At 42.1% G+C, this 20,350-nt stretch overlaps 1 protein-coding gene across 1 annotated transcript in view; it reads right to left on the bottom strand.

Moving 5' to 3' along the window:
• The window catches only part of adamts3 (ADAM metallopeptidase with thrombospondin type 1 motif, 3), a 115,578-nt gene that overhangs the window by 35,697 nt on the left and 59,531 nt on the right, over positions 1-20,350 (bottom strand). The window contains exons 6-9 of the mRNA XM_076104702.1: positions 16,761-16,844; positions 13,639-13,795; positions 6,020-6,125; positions 1,267-1,410 (exon numbers count right to left, since the gene is read on the bottom strand). Coding sequence (XP_075960817.1) covers positions 1,267-1,410; positions 6,020-6,125; positions 13,639-13,795; positions 16,761-16,844 — 491 coding nt within the window. The remainder of the gene's footprint in view (positions 1-1,266; positions 1,411-6,019; positions 6,126-13,638; positions 13,796-16,760; positions 16,845-20,350) is intronic.

The following is a 20,350-nucleotide window of genomic DNA, read 5'->3' as shown; positions in this document are numbered from 1 at the left end:
TCTGGATGCCCAGACGTTTCATAATAAAAGCCTTCCAGCTATTCAAAGGACTTGTAGGATTTGATTGTAAGACATCAGCAGGAGGAGTTGAGACAGTAATTAAAGATTGACAAAGCAGAAGCGATGGGAGACTCAGAGCTGCACAGTGCTGAATGACAGGACTTCTCCCTTAATGGGTTTTACCTTCAATCATGTGAGAATCCATCATCATTAAAGGCTTGGATTGGAGTATTTAGTGTCTGTTCCTACCTCAGCTTGCTGGGCTTTGCGTTGCATCACACACTTTCATTTACCACTTAATTAACGAGCCAACAAAACAAAGCCAAGTTATGAAAATAGAGAGCAGATGTAACGCACACCTTAGCTCGACATTTCATTTCAGCTCCAAGGCCTCCTGCACTCGCTGGTTTGAAAACACACCCCTTTTACAACTGAAAATCTGTAACAACTTGTGTTATTTCTTCTTTTAATACGAGTTTTGCAGTCGGCTGCAGTCAGTCCCAGCCTGGCTTTATTTTTATTTTATTTATTTCAAGGCGAGGGGGCACAGCTAAACCCCACTCAGGGTAAGACAAGTCGTATGTGCAAGTGCAAAATGATTGTACATACTTCATGTTGCCTCGCCAAGCCTTTCACGTTCATCGCCCGTCATTATCATACTGCAGGAGCACTTTTCATACCACATATTGATTATTCTCCGAAATGGCTCCATTTGAAATAGCCGGGAGCTGCTCTGGAAAAAGAATGCATGGCGATTGATTGCACGTTGCCATTGTCGTCTCTATCGATTCCCTGTTGGTGGTTTGGTGTCGACGCACTGCTGATCTCTCCCCGTCAGAAATCGATTCTGGTGCAGCTGACGGAGCAAACCTCCATGGCCTGTTTGGACACGGCATGCTGCTGCTTTGACTTAAGGAACATATTTTAAATGCTGAACTGTATCCAACGATATCGACGCCTTCACGTTTGTCATTTGTCCGTTGCATGTCTCAAGAATAGATCGCGCTCATTTGATTTATTTTACAAAGTTCTTATGAATCCAGAGAGGATACAGATATTCTCTAAAAATAATCATGGCAGCCATTCTGCATGATTCTCTATGTTGGGTGTATTTTTAAGCAGATTCAGATGAAATATGCCCTAGTTTCTTTAAACTTCATTCGTTCAGGCTGCTATAAAGCCAGATATGGATCCAACGGAACAGCATTCCTATTCTTTTGGATGGCGTGATAAAACAGTGTTTGTTAACTGCAGACATGAACTCACTGGATGTATCTCTTCAGCTCCTGTCCGCTGCACATGGACCAGTGGTATCGGTGGAAGGCCGCCTGCACCAGAGGAGCCATCACGCTTCCCATCGCCGTTTCGTCCCCGCAGCGGTTGCCTTGGCCATCGTGCTCCATTCCCAACCTGTTCCAACAGAGAGACGAGCAGAGATTTACAAAGCTGCAGATCTCATGCAAAATTTAATAAGCATGAATAACCATAAATGACATTCAGATATCTATTTGAGAAATAACTGTTTCTGCAAAACTTCTTTGAAACAGTTCAATGATGCAGAGCGTCTTAATCTCTGAGCTGTTTATGGATTGTGAGGCCAGAAAGCGCTCTTCTATTCTTCCAATTCACTACAAACACCGACTCAAGCAACACATTCTCACACCAAAAGACTATCAATCCTACCTCGCTACCAACGGGTTGACTCACAGTAAGATTAACAATCCAACAGAAACAACTGTTGAGGGCTAAAACAGCAAACATTCCTCTTTCTTCTCTTCTTTTAAAGTATTCATTTGGACATTTTGAGGCCTTATTGAGAGCACACAGTGGACACATGTCTCCAGCCGGAGTCGAACAGGTGTCACGGACACAGGTTGTCATTTGTGATTGGTTGTAAATCTTAACAAGACGGGTCTTACCTAATGGGAGCCTGCCAGATAAAGATAATATAACAATATATTCAAATTGTTTGACAAGTGCCCCAAGTAAGAAATTAAATTGTATGCTTAACATCACTTTAACGTCATTCCAACAGCATGTCTAATGTCCTGCGTTTGTATTTCGAGCCGATTAAAATTCTTCTTCTTCTTCTTCCGTTTCGACAGTGATGTCTCGTAAAGTTTCAGAGAAAGCTAGTTAGTGGATTAGAGTCAGGATTGTGCTTTTCAAAAGGTCAAGAGAGGACTTTCATGCTTCAAACATGTTGTTATGAAACAGAATTCATAACCGAGATCAATACTGGCCAACTTTGGGATGAATGAACATTTCCTGTGTGTTTCCTGATGTTCCGCTTTAAAGGAATAAATTGCTTCACAGAGATCAGCGGTCACCTGGGTGAAAGTCCTGTGCTTGTTTGACCCATCCACCCCCGACAACCTCCCTACACAGATTTTGTCGCTCTTTATACGATGTTGATTGTCCTGGCTCACGATTAGATGGATTACATACGAATGTATTATGTAGATTGTATGCAAATGATAGTGCATTCATCTTTGTATGTAAGAGCAGTGTATGAGAGCAGCCTGCATGGGTTCAGGGTTAAGTATGCTCGCAGCGAACCAGGTCGTACTACGTGTCTTACGACCACGTCTGAAGACAAAGTCGGATGGAGACCCAGATCCTCCTTGCCTCGTCCCTGCTGCATCGCACGAAGAAGCACAAACTCTCTGACAGCCTCTCATCAAAAGCGTCCCTTGTGATGCACCGTTTGGTACGCGCAGAAGCAATCGTGCGAGGAATGAAAAAAAAGAGATTTAAAAAATCTTCTTCACTCAAAAGATTGATGAGAAAAGTGTTGGTGCAGGGAGTTTAAACGCTGTCAGCACTGACAATCACTTGGTTTGAAGCATACCGACGCCCTGAAACTGACTACAAACAAGCTTGTTGAATAATAATACCCTCTGTGGCAAACATTACTTCCATACGTCACTTTACCGTGTTATCACTTACATATTGTGGTGACAGATTGTGTTTTTTTATACAACACAAGGATCCGCTGTGCACCTTGACTCGACCCGGCTGTCAACACAGCGTGATGTGTGTGTCATTGAGTCTGGCACACGTCTCTTCAATGTCACCCTGCGTGTCCTCCTCGGTTTGCCGCTGATTGAATCGACGTCTCCCCGGACTCTTTGACAGCTAAAGATCATCTAAGGAGGCCGTAGAGCCTCTGTGGACCTCTACTTGTTGTTGTAGTAGCATAGTAATTAGTCTCAAATATCATCAAGATGTACTGTAAATGTAAATGTGTTCCAAATTACTACATGTAAAAAAACAAAACATAGAGCACTTGTATTTAAAAATAAGATATATATATATATATATATATATATATATATATATATATATATATATATATATATATATATATATATATATATAAACCCACTGACAGTATTTAATTATTTACTGTGATGCCAATCAAGTCACACCTGAAGCGTTTACTCTTCCTCTGATCTATGGTCACATCTTGAAATTCAATAAGTTATCCTTTAGATTTGTTATTGTCAGCTTTACTGTTTATTCGTATAAAAACAGTTAAAACCAATAAAAGCAGGATAACCACCGCGTCACCCGGCTTCATCTTGAATATCAAGAAGCTGAAACTGGTAGAATAAATATCCGCACACTTCAATATATGCAGAGAAGACTTTATTTTTAGCTTTCGGTCCTGATGAAGGTCCTTTAGACCGAAAGCTGAAAATAAAGAATTCAAATCATTAAGAAATAAATGATGTATGTTTATTCATATCCTTGCTTTGATCAGAGAAAAATGTATCTTGGCATTAGTAGTTTTAATTATCGGTGCATCTATGTGTGAATTATATATATGTATATATACAGAATACCAAATACTGTGAAAAGAACACTGATTATTTGGTAAGAATACCAAATACAATCATATCTGTGATCAAAATCATCCGCAAATATACATTCCGGTACAATCTTCACTGGATCTTTTTTCCTCATGCATCCACTTATCATTATGTGTCAGCGTTGAGATAAACATTGAGGTTAATTATGACCCCACATCAAAATGTGAATTACCAACAAAGCTGTAATTGTATTCCATCCAAATAGGCAGCGTGCACAGCAACATAACAAAAACACTAATTTTTCTCCCGTAATCAGGGAATTGTAATTATAAATAAGAGCACTTTACAAGAAGGCTGCCGTCGTTAAGAAAGTTGAAATCATTAACCCTGCCAACCTCCCACCAATCTTATTCATCAGCAGGAAACTTAACAAAGCAACGAGTACGAGACAATCAGAGGCAGCGCAGAGCGGCTCTCATTGGAATGTGGGCGGGAGAAGAAATGAATCAAACTACAGAAAATCACAGGCTGCGCAACTGCCAATGGTTGTGATGAGAGGGCACTTCAGCATTTCCACAAAGGAAAGCCTCTCTTTGCATTACACTCATTGGTTAAGCTTCCTCTTGTGTATCTGCTGTCTCAGGACATACAGCCCACGTTGTTTGTTCTCCAGAGAAAAGCCTGAAGATAAAACCCCTCGGCTCACTCGCCCCCAGGGTCGGACGCGGAGCAACAGCCGTGAAGTTGGAGGATTTGGTGCGTGTCGCTCGGGGACATCTCAGCAGGACGGATCCTCGAACGTCTCAGCTGGTTGACTCTGTGAAACAGCTGCTGCTGAAGGACGGCTTTTCTTTTCTCTACGCCGCCGTCCTGCTCACCTTTTCAAGTCATTTCAATTCCAACGAGCTCAAAAGGAAAAGAGCGACAGATAAAAGCTCGTGTTTGTCGTCCTGTCAGTTACGCCACACAGACGGTGTTTGAATCTGCTGGAACATTTTATATGTTGAGATGTTGGAAGTAAAGAGCAAATTATGAGCCCCAATCTCATTTAGTCATCGCTCTTTGCAGTCAATAATAACGTGTTGTTTTAAATGTATTTAGTTTTTTATAAAGGAAGAGATGCTCCTTTACGTCTCAGCCAGATGGAGGGCCTGCAAATATCAATACGAACATACTAACGCTATTAACAACAAGAGTAATGAGGACTCATTCTGCAGTTGGAGCTGTCCAGTTTTACAGACTCGGCAGTATTTGGGGAAAATGCATTTTAGGCAGCAGTTCACCACAAGGACAAACTGGCAGCAAAGCTGACACTCCACACAGTTTCTATCTCTTAATACACCAAAGTCTCCATGCACAGTTCTATCCTGGCATATGTAATGTATTACTTAGTCTACTATATGCAAATTGTAGCATTAATTATCTTAGTAATCAGTTTTTTTGTTTGCTTTAATGGGCTGCCTAGCAACAGGACTCTAGACTTAGGCTGTATGACTGATTTACTACTTATATATAATAGACACTCGTCTATTAAATGCAACAATTGCTTTGTGGGACTGTTGGCAGGAAGTAGGACAGCGTGTCCTTTTCACACTGATAATGAGGTATTGTGAATTTAGAGAACTATGGCAGCAAAGAGTGATGCGGCCTCTATTAATCTCTCCATGAGTAACCCACAATCTGTCTCTTAGCTTCTACTGTCTCACATTAATGAGCGAGGCAAGTTTTACCTGCATGTTTTGCAAGATTTGCTTTCCCGCAGGATTCGGGGTTGGCAGGCTTCAATGATTTTCATTGTTTAGTGTAATTGTAAGAAACCCAGTGTTGTGATCTGTGCTGCAGATGAAATAGGTTGCAGGAAGTGTGGACTACGTTTGAGACGTATTCATGGGTGGAAAAAGCAAAAGGGTGAACATGATGACAAACAGAGGCCGAGCGCTTTTGTGTTTGGACTTGTGCTCGATATTCAATGAAGAACCACGTGTTCACTGTCAGAGCGCTGAAGGCCATGCCGCTTAAAGGTCTGCCATGTCAGTTAGCATAGAGATCACGGGGGACACAAAGCCCAGGAAAGACGTTGACACTGAACATGTGAGAGTGTGGCATTCTGCAGAAGGGCATTGTCTTCGCTCACATCACAACACAGTGTCACCTCGGAAAGAGGAGTAAAGACAAAGAAGGACAAACGTAAAATAAAAACCTACACGTGTCCGGTCTCGTGAGCCACGACGAAGGCCGAGGAGAAGCCGTCTTCGTGGTTGAGGGTGCAGCTCCGGACCGGGTGGCACATTCCTGTGACCGGAGCGTAACCTGAAGCACAGCAGGAGAGAGGATGAAGGTTACTGGAAAGAAATTCATGCTTCCTCTCTCCAGAGTTTTGGGTTTGAATTTAAAGTTCAGACTGGTCTGTTTGTTACACAATAAGAGAATTCATGTTGAAACAAACTGGCCTGAAAATAAAAACCAGGAAATTAAATTCATACTGAAGTTGTTTAGAAGGGGATTAGTTCGTGCACTTTTCAGTGGAATGTTGTCGTCCTTGCATCTACACCAGAACGGGTGAATCTTTTTTCATTGACTACTCGTATAAAAACGTCTATTTTGTGAAGAGCGTGCGATTTCCTGGGATTTCCGTCTTAATTAAAACGTCCTGAAACCAATTGGTCCTCTAATCAGCAGGTTTCGTGTTGGCAAAAAGACCCGACTGAAATACAGGAGGTGAAATGTTTGAAATGCAGACTTGTGGTTTTATAGAAGGAAGCAGAAGTTGGAAAGAGAATGAGAAAAAACGATCAAATATTGAATTGATGGGGATTTTAAAGAAAAAGACGAAGGTCCGTCGGAGAAAAGAGAGCAATATGAAAAGAGACACAGACTACATGCTGACAGACTTTTTTCCATTAAAGCCACAATAGCACTGCAAGTCAACCCAACAGAAGAGATGACCTCGGCTGTCAGCAATATGGATGAATAAGGTACATTTATTCTCTCTGGTTTCATCAAAGACTACCTTTCCCTCTGAATATGACCAGAGGGCTCATGTGAATGCACAAATATTGGATTATTCCTCTCATTTCTATTAAAATCGAATGCGGTGGTCGGATCTGGCAGGTCGGGTCAATACGGTGGGATTACAATGATATTGAACAAGATGTTGAGGGATCAACTCTTATCTCAGGAACAGGCTCAGAGATAAACAAACATCTCATTGAAAGTTGCACAAATGTGAGGTGTGGATGCAGCGTCTGCCACTCGTACCGCCCAGACCAGAACAACACAGAGGCTTTAAAGTGGCAATCCTTAGTGAATTACAATTTCTATTTGAGTGAAAACAAAGGAATGGTGTTTAAAGTTTAGCTGTCTGGAGTTCAGGGTTGTGTCTGAAATTCCATGCGACAGCATTTTATCTTCTCTGTGAATGTAGCCTCAGACACCCAGTTTGTAAAACTGCAAATATATAAATATTTCAATACTTACAGCAGTGGGCCATAGGTTCAGCCACCATTGTGGACAAGGACAAGCCAAGGACAAGGGCAGACTACAGCGCATCATTCGCTCTGCTGAGAGGGTGATTGGTTGCAATCTGCCGTCCCTCCAGGACCTGTTCGCTTCAAGGACCCTGAAGCGAGCACGAAAGATTGTAGCCGACCCCTCTCACCCTGGACATGATCTGTTTGTGCCCCTTCCATCTGGCAGGAGGCTGCGGTCCATCGGAACCAAGACCTCACGCCACACAAACAGTTTCTTCCCGTCCGCAGTCGGCTCATTAACAAAGCCCGGGTCCCCCACTGACTCTGACATCCCCAGGACATTTCCTTCTGGTCTCTCCCCTGCACATCCCTGTTTCTTTATTTAAACACTCTCGTCACTTTTAACATTTCACTTACACTTCACTTGTTTTACAGTCCTGGTATCTGTTTTGTTGTGCACTTTATTTTATATTTTATTCTTTATTGTAAATTTTAATATGTTTCTATTTCTTGCACTGTGTTGATTGCTGATAGTTTAATGTTATTGTTTATTGTTAAATGTTACGCACCAACCGCCACGACAAATTCCTTGTAGGTGCAAACTTCCTTGGCAATAAATGGTTCTGATTCTGATTCTGATTCTGATTGTGTTCATTCTTTCGGTGATAGATTCTCAGACATTTATTTCAAAGAAAATATTTGAGATTGCCGCTTTAGAGACAACAAACACCTCATGAACCTGCAGCCAGCAGGAGGATTTCAACCCACACAAACCATCTATTATAACCTTTATCTATTGTCCCGATGAATGTCTCTGGCTCTCCTGAATAACAATACACAGCTCTTCCTTCTTTCTGTAGATGTGCAGTATGTTCCCAGATATATATGAAGGAAAACAAGGGTTAGATGAATTCATAAAAAAAGACAATAAATGGAGGTAGGTAAAGCATAGATTTCATCAGTACCACATGGATTTTATCTCCCGTATGTGGTAGCTAGTAGGCGACTTCTCAATTTCAAACCATCTGCTGTTTCAGCACCACGGACAGCACCACAGATTCATCAATACACAGCACAGCTACTTAAACGCGCTGCTGGAATCACAGCCTGCGCCCGCAGAAGACTACATTTCAGAGCCGTGGTCGGGGCCATAGATGATATCAAACCTCCATCAGATGAATCCTCAATGAGTCAGGCGGACGAGACCAATATATTCAACTAAATGGATAGAAGGTTAGGATAAAAGGGGGGATGAGTTTTGGTCATTTTGGATAGCATGCCCCCTCATATTGCCTTCTGTTGGTAGCGACCGTGCAGCTAACATTAGCAGATTCTGTGACTAAATCTTAATCCTACCGCTGACTTCAGAGATAAACGTGAGGCTGAGCATTAACCCCTTCAAGTATTGCTTCCTAAAATTACCACATTTTTACACTTAAAGTCTACAACATGTCTGAAGCTTGTAGCTTGAGCCACAATGATCCAGCTAGCAGTGAAAGCTAATGCTAACACACCTCACAGGTTTCACGTAAAGTATTACATCTCTGAGCAAACTGACAGTGGTGCTAACTAGCTTACCTGGCTAACATTAGCCACATTGTAGGCTACTTAGAAATGTTTTACATTTTTTATAATATTAAAAGCTTTGACATTCATTCATTAAATGGTGCCAATTCGGTCATTGTATCATTGTGTTGTAAATAGTACTGTCGTGTTTAGGAAATAGTCATCAGTGGGAGAGAAGCCACTGATTACAGAGATATTTCATTCCAAATGAAAATAACAATTTAAAATTATCTTTTTCATAATATCTATAATTTTGGTAGCTGACATTTGACAAATATCCATTTGTTTTTTAAACGCTCCTTGGCACTCACAGTTGTCTTTTCTAATCTATTCAAAGTCTTTTCACCAACTTCTGAGTTTTTAATGAAAGACCAAGATCATGTTTTTAGTTGCTCATCTTCTGGAGGACTGCTGGGGGAGTCTACAGCCCTGGAAGTTTAGGGAATTCAAGTGACTCTGGAACCCTTTAGTTTACACCACAAGTAACTTGCACCACAACACTTCATACATAAGTAGCCAATTATAAGCCCACAAATGTGCTTTAAAAAGGACAATCATGTTGTTATGTTTCTGAAAGCTCTTCTCCACGGGACAGAATGGCTTGCCCCATTTCTACGTACATTTGGTAGTCCATTTAACTTTTCCACCTTACAGAGTGAAACGCCTCACTTTAATGCAACCTTGACAAAAGCTCCGATGTAATGCAGCGGGAATAGCTTTTTGATTGTTGTACTTTTTGATGGATGAGATTTGCTATTTAGGGAACTGGCATTTCCATTCTATCGTTGCCATCAACGGTTTCCATCAACCTCTTATTGTCTGCTCGCTGTCCGCGGGGCTGAATTCTGGTCAATTGTTTTGTTTATATCCACCTGTGAAAATGATTCAATCTCAAAACATGTCACACTCAAACAGAGAGGCTAAATGGCATCTTTCTTACAGCGTGGCTCCGGGCTTATTAAAATGTAACAATGGCTCAAGGGAGGACTGCAGGGTTGTGATTGTAATGACTGTAGGCGAGCTGTGGATGTGTGTGTCTCCCCCCCCCCCCCCGTCCCCCCCTCAGACAGCATTGAAATAATTCCGCCTTTGATTAGCGGAGTCCTACGGGAAGCCATGAAGCCAATCATGTCTTTATATCCTTCATGACTGGCTGCTCGATGTGGGAATCGTCATATTTGATTGATTTTCAAGCAGGCGGCAGCTATCGGCTCATTCCTCCCAATAGGTTCCAGCTTGAAACTGACACAACAGAGTAGCCGGAGTGTATGTCATTGAATCACCTCGTATTCACACAACTCCAACACAAATGTCCTGAACATAAATAGAACAATTCAATTCAACAATGTATTGTTCTCTTCACTGTTGGGGCATATTTGTTGGCTGGCTGTGGACGGAGATTACGAGCACACATCTTCTCTCCCGTGTCTTGAACTTTACTGGTAAAAGAAGGAGAAGGAACTTCACAAGATTTGGTTTCTGCACAGATATAAAAGGAAGACAGCAGGGTGGAGGAAAGAAAAGTTCACTAAGTGTTGTCAATTCTTTACTCCTAAAACCAAAGTTCAGTTGAATCCCAAACAGTACAATAAAAAGGTCCGGCACAGAAACAGCGTTCTGCCTTTTGTTGTTGTTGCTGCTGCACAAACAAACAGCATGTGATGAAGTAGAATAACTTTCAGCCCATCAGGGAGACTTTATAGTCTGGGTCAATACCTCTGAATCACTGACCACATCTCAGAAAAAGATCTGTTAAAAAGGTCTGTTCAGTTGGATGTTTATTATTAAGACTGTGGAAACTTCTATATGGATTCAGAGGCTCAATGAAGAGATGCAATGGTCACCAAGAATACTAGTTATATACTGTATTTAACACAGTACTTTGTACACACATTCGGTACCCCTTGTGCTATTTAAGAAAGCTACTGCAATTATTGAACCTTAAAAGGTAAGTATGGAAACTCAAAGTGTATATATATATATATCATATTAAAAGCGCCCACCCTCCAGTTTCCCCTCAGGTCAACACTGTTAGCTCTGTCAGCGCTGTTGCACCATTAGCAGCTAGTTGTTAGCCATGTGGAGGCAACACATATGCTCTTAAATTCCGTATTGAGCACCTTTTAATTAACAAATAAATAAGACATTATGAACTAGATAATGAAATACATAATCACAAAAACAAAAAGTTATGTGACTGTCAGCTCATTTAGACCAAAGCAACATTTCATAATATTGTTTGGTAATGTTTTGGTAATATTGTATATTCTATGTGTGCATTTCTTCATGATCATTTCTTTAACATGTGATATTGCATACATTGGACTTCCATAACAAACACTGCTTTTTATGAATCTCCATCTGCATGCCTCTGCCTCCTATACTCTATGAACGTGAGCATCTTTGCCAGTTGGATGTGTATTGCACATCCCATCTGTTCGACAGGGGAGTAACCTTTGGAATTCAGAGCATGTGTTGACATGACTTCACTGGAATACAGTGCATCCAAATGAGTAATTGCAACAAGCAGGCTTCATTGCCTTGATATACCGTACAGACTGTTCAGAACAGTGGAGCACGAGACAGGCAACACACAACAAACCCACTGTGCTGTGAGTGGCTGCAGTCAATAACACATTGGTTGAATGGTTTCAAACCTGTGTTAAATGTTTTTATGCAGCATTGAACTCAGTTCAATTACAGAGCATCCCTGAAGGCGAGCAGCCCACTTAAGCAAAGTGTTTGCCTGCTTTTACTAAAATCAGGAGTCAGCTGCTGATCTTCTGCAGTAGCTGTCACTGATGCTTCAATAATAATAGAATAGTGTAATAGATGCAGTGCTTGCCTCGCATCAAAATAAAACACACGCACATCTTTCTACGCCTGTTGGTAGCTGGTATAGCCACACTGTTTATTCTTTCTCACAACGACGCATCTTTTCTCCAGCGCTACCCATGCTGTGACAGAATCTACAGACCAGAAAATAACAACTCCCCGGAGTCTGAGCCCGCACGGTCGCGTCGAGATCGGTTCACCAAATGTGCGAGAGACGGTCTGTCCCTTGACAACCACATGTCTGAGAGTCGGCTGTGCTTAAGCGGCGCTGGAGGACAAATCAGATTAAAAGTGAAATGAGTTTTCAACTACCAGGTCCGGTTAAGCCAACCCTGGATGATGCAGGTTCACTGTCTCACAGTGCAGGTATTATATTATATTATATTGTTTTTGTTCACACTAGCCAATTAAAAGGGATCTGTATTCTGTGAACGGAGTGTCGTGAACTCACAGGTGGCAAAGTTTTAATAACCTGTCATCCGACAGGTTTAGTGACTCTGCTGTAGCAGCTGCTATTTTGATGGCGTCAAACTTTACCGGCATTTGCAAACAACACCTGAGGTGTTAGTGACTAAAAAGGTGGGACTCATTCAAAGTAACGAGCTGGTTGGACGGGACGTCGGTGTCTTAAAAAAGTTTAAGATAAAGTGATTTCTTAAGGCTGCTCGCTGTGGGAATCGTCATATTTGATTGATTTTAAAGCAGGCAGCAGCTATTGGCTCATTCCTCCCAACTGATGAAACACAGTAACAAGAGGATACATTATTAAAATCCCCCTTGTATTCATAAAACTGCAATATTGCATTACGTGGCAATAAATATAACAATGTATTTTACTCTCCACTGTTGGGGAATAACTGCTGTGTGGATGGAGGATCCGAGCACTTAACTCCTCTCCTGTGTCTGTGCTGGTAAACATGAGAAGGAGCTTCAAAAGCCCTCTGCTTTAGACTGTACAATAAATCACCTCTGGCCAGATCATCCTCCACATAACTACACACTGCTACTCTGTTGTTTGCTGGGGTTGATTTTTGCACTACTGTTTTTCACCTATTAGTTCATTTAACACTATTCCATTTCATTGTATATACTGTGCAATTTTGTTGTTTTATCTTATATATTCTATATTCTGATATTTAATTTGTCCTACTCTGTTATTCTATTGTATATATTGTGCATTTTTTAATACTTAATATTTTTGGTTACTCTGTTACTTTGCTTCTTGGTGTGTCTTGCTGCTGTAACATACAAATTTCCCCCTGGAATGAATAAAGTACATATCTATCTATCTAATGAGAGCTGTGCGATATCGTTGGGGTTCAGATACTGAGCCTCCCAAACATTATATGAACAACCAAAATAAATCCTAACCACGAGATGGATATCCCCCCCTATACGTTATCTGATAATGAATGGATATCTTCCTTCCATAACATGTAGAACTGTCAATGACATGTGCAAAACAATGCTAACAGAGAAACATCAGAGGTCATCAAAAGAGCTGCTGATCTCGTGATATCATCTCAGTATGATTGGGTACAAACCTATCTTAGTGTAGTATTATGATATCCCATAATAATCTGTGTGTATGAATAATTCATGTCATATGCATTGAATGTGTTGTAACTCTGTTATGTTGTTCATTCTGTGCACATGCCATCTATTGTACTTCCCATCCCGGGAGAGGGATCCTTTCTAACTTGCATATTTGTATGTTGATGCCAACTTGTGAGGATGGTGTGGAAAACTAATACAAATGTTGCATTAATGTCAGATTTAAACCAAAGAACAGGTTGCACATTCCCAAGACAGGCTGCTCTCACTGCTGTGTGTCATGTTGGATAACCTCCCGTGACTGCATTTAGATGAACCACACAGTGCAGGTCCAAAGTTCTGCAAGGCAGCCGCGCATTCTCATTTGAATGCCGGCGTTTCCTCTGCGGGGGCCTTACCCTGCATCCCCGTTGGGCCGAAGCCTTGGCGAGTCAGGAAAATGGCGTGGTCGTGGTGCTCGGCGTGCTCGAGGTCGCCCTTCTGCTGCACGAACGCCCAGCGGCACACATTCTCCAGGCTCCGTGAAGGGTTCCCCCTTTCAATGAGGCTGATGGACTGACAGGATGGAGAGAGAGAGAGAGAGAGAGAGAGAGAGAGAGAGAGAGAGAGAGAGAGAGAGAACCATGACAGAGTAAATGAACATGTTAGTATTCTGTCAGCAGACCATAAAATTGCAGAGATTGTTAATCGTCTCAGGTGTGAGGAGCATTCTGTGCAGACACAGATTGAACATGGGGACTCTGGGTTTTTTCACAAGTGACCAGTTAACTGAAGTGTCCCCTTGTGTTTTCCCAGGGTGTCCCTCACCCTCTGTGTCTTCTGACTGTTCGTAGTGTGCGCTCTCCCGGCTCATTCACCTCGCCTGTCCAGACTGAACTCCTGACCTTCCATCCGCTCATCAACCCGACGGTAAATCCAGCTTACTTGCTGTAAGCTGCTTCTCTGTGCCACAGGACCACTGCCTGTGAGTGAGATTAACTGGTGTTTGAAATGGAACTGGTGATGATTGCGAGCGCGAGACGGATGTCTCGCAGGAGCGGCCTCTCGGGACCCGCCGTCGAACTAACCAGGAAATAAACATTTTGATCGCTTCACCCCTCCATCAAATTCTTTCGTGGGCATCTTTTGAAAGATTACGAATGTGACGGCTTGCTGGAAAATTCATTCCGAGGAGGCTTAGCGAGGACAAGAGAGGACGAGAAAGTAGGTGGTGGGGGTTGATGTGTGTTAAAAAAAACACTCTCTAAGTCCTTTTGAAAATGCTCTTGTTGTCTGGCGTATATATTATCATAAATCATTATTAATCAGACGTTAAGTCGATGTCAGACCTGTTTATACTTTCATAAAGCCTGTGGGTGAAATACACTCAGCTGGGACGCAGCGTGGAGACTCAACGGTGGGAAATCAATCAGATTAAATTGTGTACTTTATAAGCTGCCTGCTTGGCCAATAAAGCAGTTATTTGACAGTAACGTTAATGAGTAAGTCTAACATGTAACAAACCGTGAAGCTAGCACTAAATACTTGAACATTATAGAAATATTTAAAGTTGGCACTAAGCACACAGTGTTGCCTTCGCTGTATTAGATACAAATATAAGACAGACCACAAGAGCATTTTGTGAAGGATGTATTGACGTGAGTGTGATTATCACGCATCGACACCTAACACAGAGCGATCAAAATGATTTCCTGGTTAGTGGACGATGGGTCCTGAGAGGCCGCTCCTTCAACACATCCGTCTCACGTACACGCAAACATCAGCAGTTAATCCACCTGCTCGCTGTCTGGCCGCGCTCCCATCCAGCCGCCAATCTGTGCTCTGCCTCCGGTCTCCGGTCTCTAGCTCCACTCTAACCTCTGACCTCTGACCTCTGGCACCACCAGAAACCAGACTTTTCCCCCACATCCACCTTCATAAACCGTCCTCATCGCTTCACTTTCCTCTTGTCGGTGTCCTGCGTTTGGGTCGGCGAGACAACGTGAGGTTGAAATAACCACTTCTCACAAACACCAGCATGAAAACAAAACGCTGTGTGTCGGTATTTGTTATTACTGTGATGTTGCACATGAAAGACAGCAGACTATGAATAGCAGGCGTGACACTTTGGGAGCATCAGAGCGTTTAAAAAAGAACTTTGAGGCACGAAAACAGACAACTGTTTGCTCTGTAGATTACATTACATTACAGTCATTTAGCAGACCCTTTTATCCAAAGCGACTTACAATTCACATTCTATCACATTTCTACACCGTAGGCACAACTACGGGAGCAATTTTTGGGGTTAAGTGTCTTGCTCAAGGACACATCGACATGCGACTAGCAGAGCCGGAGCCGGGGATTGAACCGCCGATCCTCTGATTGAAAGACGGCCCTGCTATCCACTTAGCCACAGTCGCCCCCAAATTGAATGAAAAATAGATGAATTGGTTCTGTTTGTTTACTCCGGATGGAAACTTTAGACATTAATATTTGTGACTTTCATTTTTCCCTCTAGTGTACCGTAACAGCCAGCGATGACGGGTAAATGCTTCACCTCTGGGCTGAGCTTTTGTTTCCCCACAGCAAACACAACACAATGCTGCACACAGACTTTTAAGTGTGTGTGTGTGTGTGTGTGTGTCTACGACATCTCTGTGCCAGGGCTTCTGAAGCATTTGGGCCAATGTTCAGGGTGATTTGTGCTGATCGAGTGCGTATCTATATATAATCCCAAACGATCACTTAATCGGACAACAGGAAATGAGACCTGAGCATGTGTCTGTTCTTCACGACGATCAGTGTTGTGCATGTGAACATCATCACATTGTTGGTGAATGTATCCGTTGGCAAACTCTCAGGACAGTTAATGACGCTATGAATGAATAATAATGACACAGAGAATAAAGCACACAGAGTTCTTAGTGGTATCTGCTGATTGTTGTTTAGCAGCAGAACGGTGTTTAACATGCTGATGTGAACTCGTGCATCTAGATTAGTTACTGTGTTGTTCTTCCGATAGGGACACTATTATTCTTCTACTGGAGGTTCTTTCTGGCATTTTCCCTTTTCGTTTCCTAGTCACTGTCAAAAAACAGTGCTATTATTGGCTTCTTGTGTCCAACTCTCTGCTTTCTATATTGCATCCTGCTGCTGCTTTGTAACCCATGTTTGGAGCTGTTGTGTTTTTATCGATACTGCATTTAAACTAAACAATTTCAAAGGCCACTTTCTGTCTTTTACTTTTATTTGAAGTGTGTTTACCGGCTCTATAGTGCAGCAGCCGTGTACCGACATGCATAGTGAAGTGCAAAGGACCTCTGGCTCTGATGATGTGATGGCAATTCCTTTTCCATTCTCTGGTTTAAATGATTTGTAGATTAATGCATGATGAAAATAATAGCTGCAGCCCTGTACAAGTGTGGAGGAGTGTGTCTCTAAGTGTCTCTAAGCTACAGAACAGTCTCCTCCCACTCACCAATCATCTCTCACCGGGGGAGGCAGATATTTCACATCAACAGAAATGGAGTGTGGAACTCACCTTGGCGTAGCCCAGCATGATCATCCTCACCAGGACCACGTTGATGTGGACCCCCAGCGACTCGTCGTGGTAAATCTCGTTCACCTGAGAAGCAGAAAAAGATAAATCACTCAAGGTCAGCAGCTCACACAAATAGCATTTCTTTTTAGGCATCTGCGTCATTGACAAGTTGCGCCCCCCCCCCCCCATCTGCTTCTGCTTTCATCTCATCAGAGGAAGTGAGCAAGAAAGAAAACACAACATTCTTAACAAATCACTCTATGAATGACTGTAATCAGAGGCCCGCGTAACCGCTAATTTGTGGTTTCCTGAAGGAGCCGCTGAATGCGTCGAGGAGGAGCGTCCTCACATTACACCAGTAGAAGGGAAACAAGAAGAGAAGTTTTAGTTAGCATCAAAAACAAAAAGGAGCTTTTGTTTTTTCAGATCCTGTAAAAAAAGAACTTAAATTCTTGGCTCTTCAGCACAACTGGGAATATGTGATGACTCAGCTGAGACAAACGGAGAGGAGAGGAGAGGACAGGGGAGCAGAGGTTGTAAAAATGCAAATAGTTTCATATATATCGTCCGTGGAGCCACAAATTTTATTTTTCTTGGAAGATGTTGTATGTACAGATTTTATTTTTTCAATTTTCGTAAAATAAATGATCAAAGTAGTAGGATTATGATTCATGGCATTATGACTGTGTTGCACTGCACAAAAGATGTGCAGAGCATGTTTGAGTTATCTCTACTTCTATCCATAAGAACGCAGGACTTTTATACTGTAGTAGAAAAACGAGGCCACAGAATGTAACATGCGACAGGTGCAAAGAAAACGCCCCGAGTTTAAAGGGTTAATGAGACTCTGTTCGAGGCAACCGCTGTCAGAGACGTGACCTTTGAACCGCAGCGAAAAATCAATGAAGCAACAGTCAAATGTCGATATTCAAATCATGCATGAAAGTATGCTGGTGATTCACGAAGCATTCCTGCTCAACTGATAATAAAAGCAAACCCGACTCGACTCGCCCGGGGGAGTTCTGAAAAAAAAGTCAAAGATTTAGACAGAGAATCAAAGCTCGAGTGTGTGCGTGTGTGTGTGTGTGTGTGTGTGTGTGTGTGTGTATGTGTGTGTGTGTGTGTGTGTGTGTGTGTGCAGATGCATTGCCATGTCTGGATCTATCTAAGGTGTCTGTGACAAATATAAACAACCAGAGAAGATATGTTGAATTGCCATGGTTAGAATATATTATTTAGTGCCTTTAAAATGAGGAGCAGGGAGAGAAAGAAGGAAGCGTGTTTAGTATTCAGACCGTTGTTGAAGTAATGCAAAGAGACAGTCCCCGCGCTGCTGTACACATCGTTCTCTCTTCACCATTATCTCCCACAGACCTATTCTGTGGATGTAATCAGCCAGAGGGATCAAATCTCCCTCAGAGGGATCAGCGTCGCTCAGTCTGTCGGCGGGTGTCTGCGACATATTGAATACACTGACTCCATGTGCATGTTCCCTGATTGACCTCGAGATGCTCAGCATCATTTTCACCCTGTTATGAAATTCACGCAGAAAGAAATATCCAAATGCATTTAGATTAAACTGCAATGATGATAATTATACTATAATGTATTGTATTAGGAGGAATGGTGAGGATTCTGCTGGGAGAACAAACTTAAACACGCTCATGAACGCTCATCTAAGCAGAGAAATCGCATCTGCGTGAATGTGATTGGACGCTGCTAATTAGCTGGTAACCAAGCAGCTGATGTATGAGGTCGTGATGGTGAAGCACGAATAGAACCGCTCTCCTGATGTACCGCTAAGCTCCATTGAGTTCTCTCATAGCTCTGCAAATGTATTTATCATGATCATTTTGCTTAGTGAGTACAATTTGGACGTTAGTGTTATGTACATTATTTTACTTACTACACCGCTACTTACTAAAGAAATTACATATTTGACATAAAATATATATTTTAAAAGGATTTTATTGACAAAAAAATGATTTTATTGCTAGAAATTGTCCTCTAATTGACCAATTAGAGTCGAGTATTAAACAAAGCAGTGTAATAATTTGAATTAGATACGGTAACTTACATGTTAGGATGGTGGTCAGCTACGAGTTGATAGGAGCTGATGTCTTGAATAGACATGGAGAATGTTAAAGGGGTATGTGTATACACTTTACACAATATGTCTGTTTTCCACACGGGGGGGGGGGGGGTTGGAGAGGAGGTGGATGCTAAATATGCAATCACGTGCTTAATTGTCCTCAGATTACCGTTTTTGGCATCATCGACTTCTCGGGGTGACGCGTCGCTGGAGGAAGAGCGTCCAGCGGAATCCATCACTCACCACTTTGGTCTGCATGAAGCAACAATCTGACTGATTGTGACCAGCTGGGTGCTTTATTTTGAAAAGAAGACGGTGAACGCTGCTGATGCTGAACTGAGCGGCTCTGCTCCACCGGCTAAAATTACACCATATTTGAATCTTTCTCCCACGCGCTGATCCGCTCGCTTCCAAAGGTCGATCGTGAGCCTGAACTCGACATCACAGCAGCTTCTTCCACACATTAACACTCCAGGACTCACTTCCTCTTGCTGTATGTGTTTTCTTTTCCATCCAGCTCACGTACACTGGTGGTCCGTAGCTGAAAATGGCCACAATACATCTCTTCAGAGGGAAGCGGGGGAGGGGATGATGGGGTCTCTGATCAATACCACTAACTTGATTGCTTCCTCAGCTGAAATGTAACATCTTAAAACTTACTGTCTTGTGTGTAAGGTCATCAAGAACGTTGTCTTTTCTGTTGTCCTCTCTTGTGCTGTCTTTATGTTGGAGGTTTTGTCTTTAATCTAGACGTTTTGTTCATAGGGCGGTCTGAAGTGATGCATTAATCTGAGCTGCTCAACATGTTGACAAGACATTAGTGCAAAAGTCCACACAGAGCAGGAGTTCCCCTTATAAATAACTATAAAATAATTCCATTTAATTTGTCAGTTATATTTCATTGTTCCATTGCGGTTAAGATATAGGCATCACGGTTTGTCTCTTGTTGACTTTTCTGCCCACGATACACACAGGAGTCACGTAAAAACGAGTTGCTGCAGAGAGAAACGAAGAGTCTGCATGTGTGTCTGTCAAACTGTATGAAGGCTGTCAGGACTGATGTGTTCCAAAACTGGCATCAGTTAATAGAGCTACAAATCCAAAGTTACAGAAGAGAAACCAAAGGTTTTCTTTGAGGATCAGGTTGAACGCTGAAAATGGCTAAACTGATAAATGCAGTAACAAAAAGAATAAATCAATCTCTTCTTTCTTTTTCAAACACGGAACATCCCAACCAACCAAAAATGTTGGCATTGTGCATCTCTTTAAACCACGGGATGAGTTTTATGACGGCGTTTTTGCAACCAAAAATATGTGTCTATGTGTCATATCAGCCTTGTATCACGCTTGCAGATCAATGAAATGAAACGATTGCTTAGGTTACTTGGTTAATGTTAGAAAAAACATCATGGTTTGTGTTAGAATAAATACGTAACAACGTAACGTAACAACGTAACGTAACAACGTAACGTAACAACGTAACGTAACAACGTAACGT

Source organism: Anarhichas minor, unplaced genomic scaffold (genome assembly GCF_050575085.1).
Source record: "Anarhichas minor isolate MPS153535 unplaced genomic scaffold, ASM5057508v1 ptg000030l, whole genome shotgun sequence".
NCBI classification, from domain to species: domain Eukaryota; kingdom Metazoa; phylum Chordata; class Actinopteri; order Perciformes; family Anarhichadidae; genus Anarhichas; species Anarhichas minor.
This window is presented reverse-complemented; position numbering and strand designations above follow the sequence as displayed.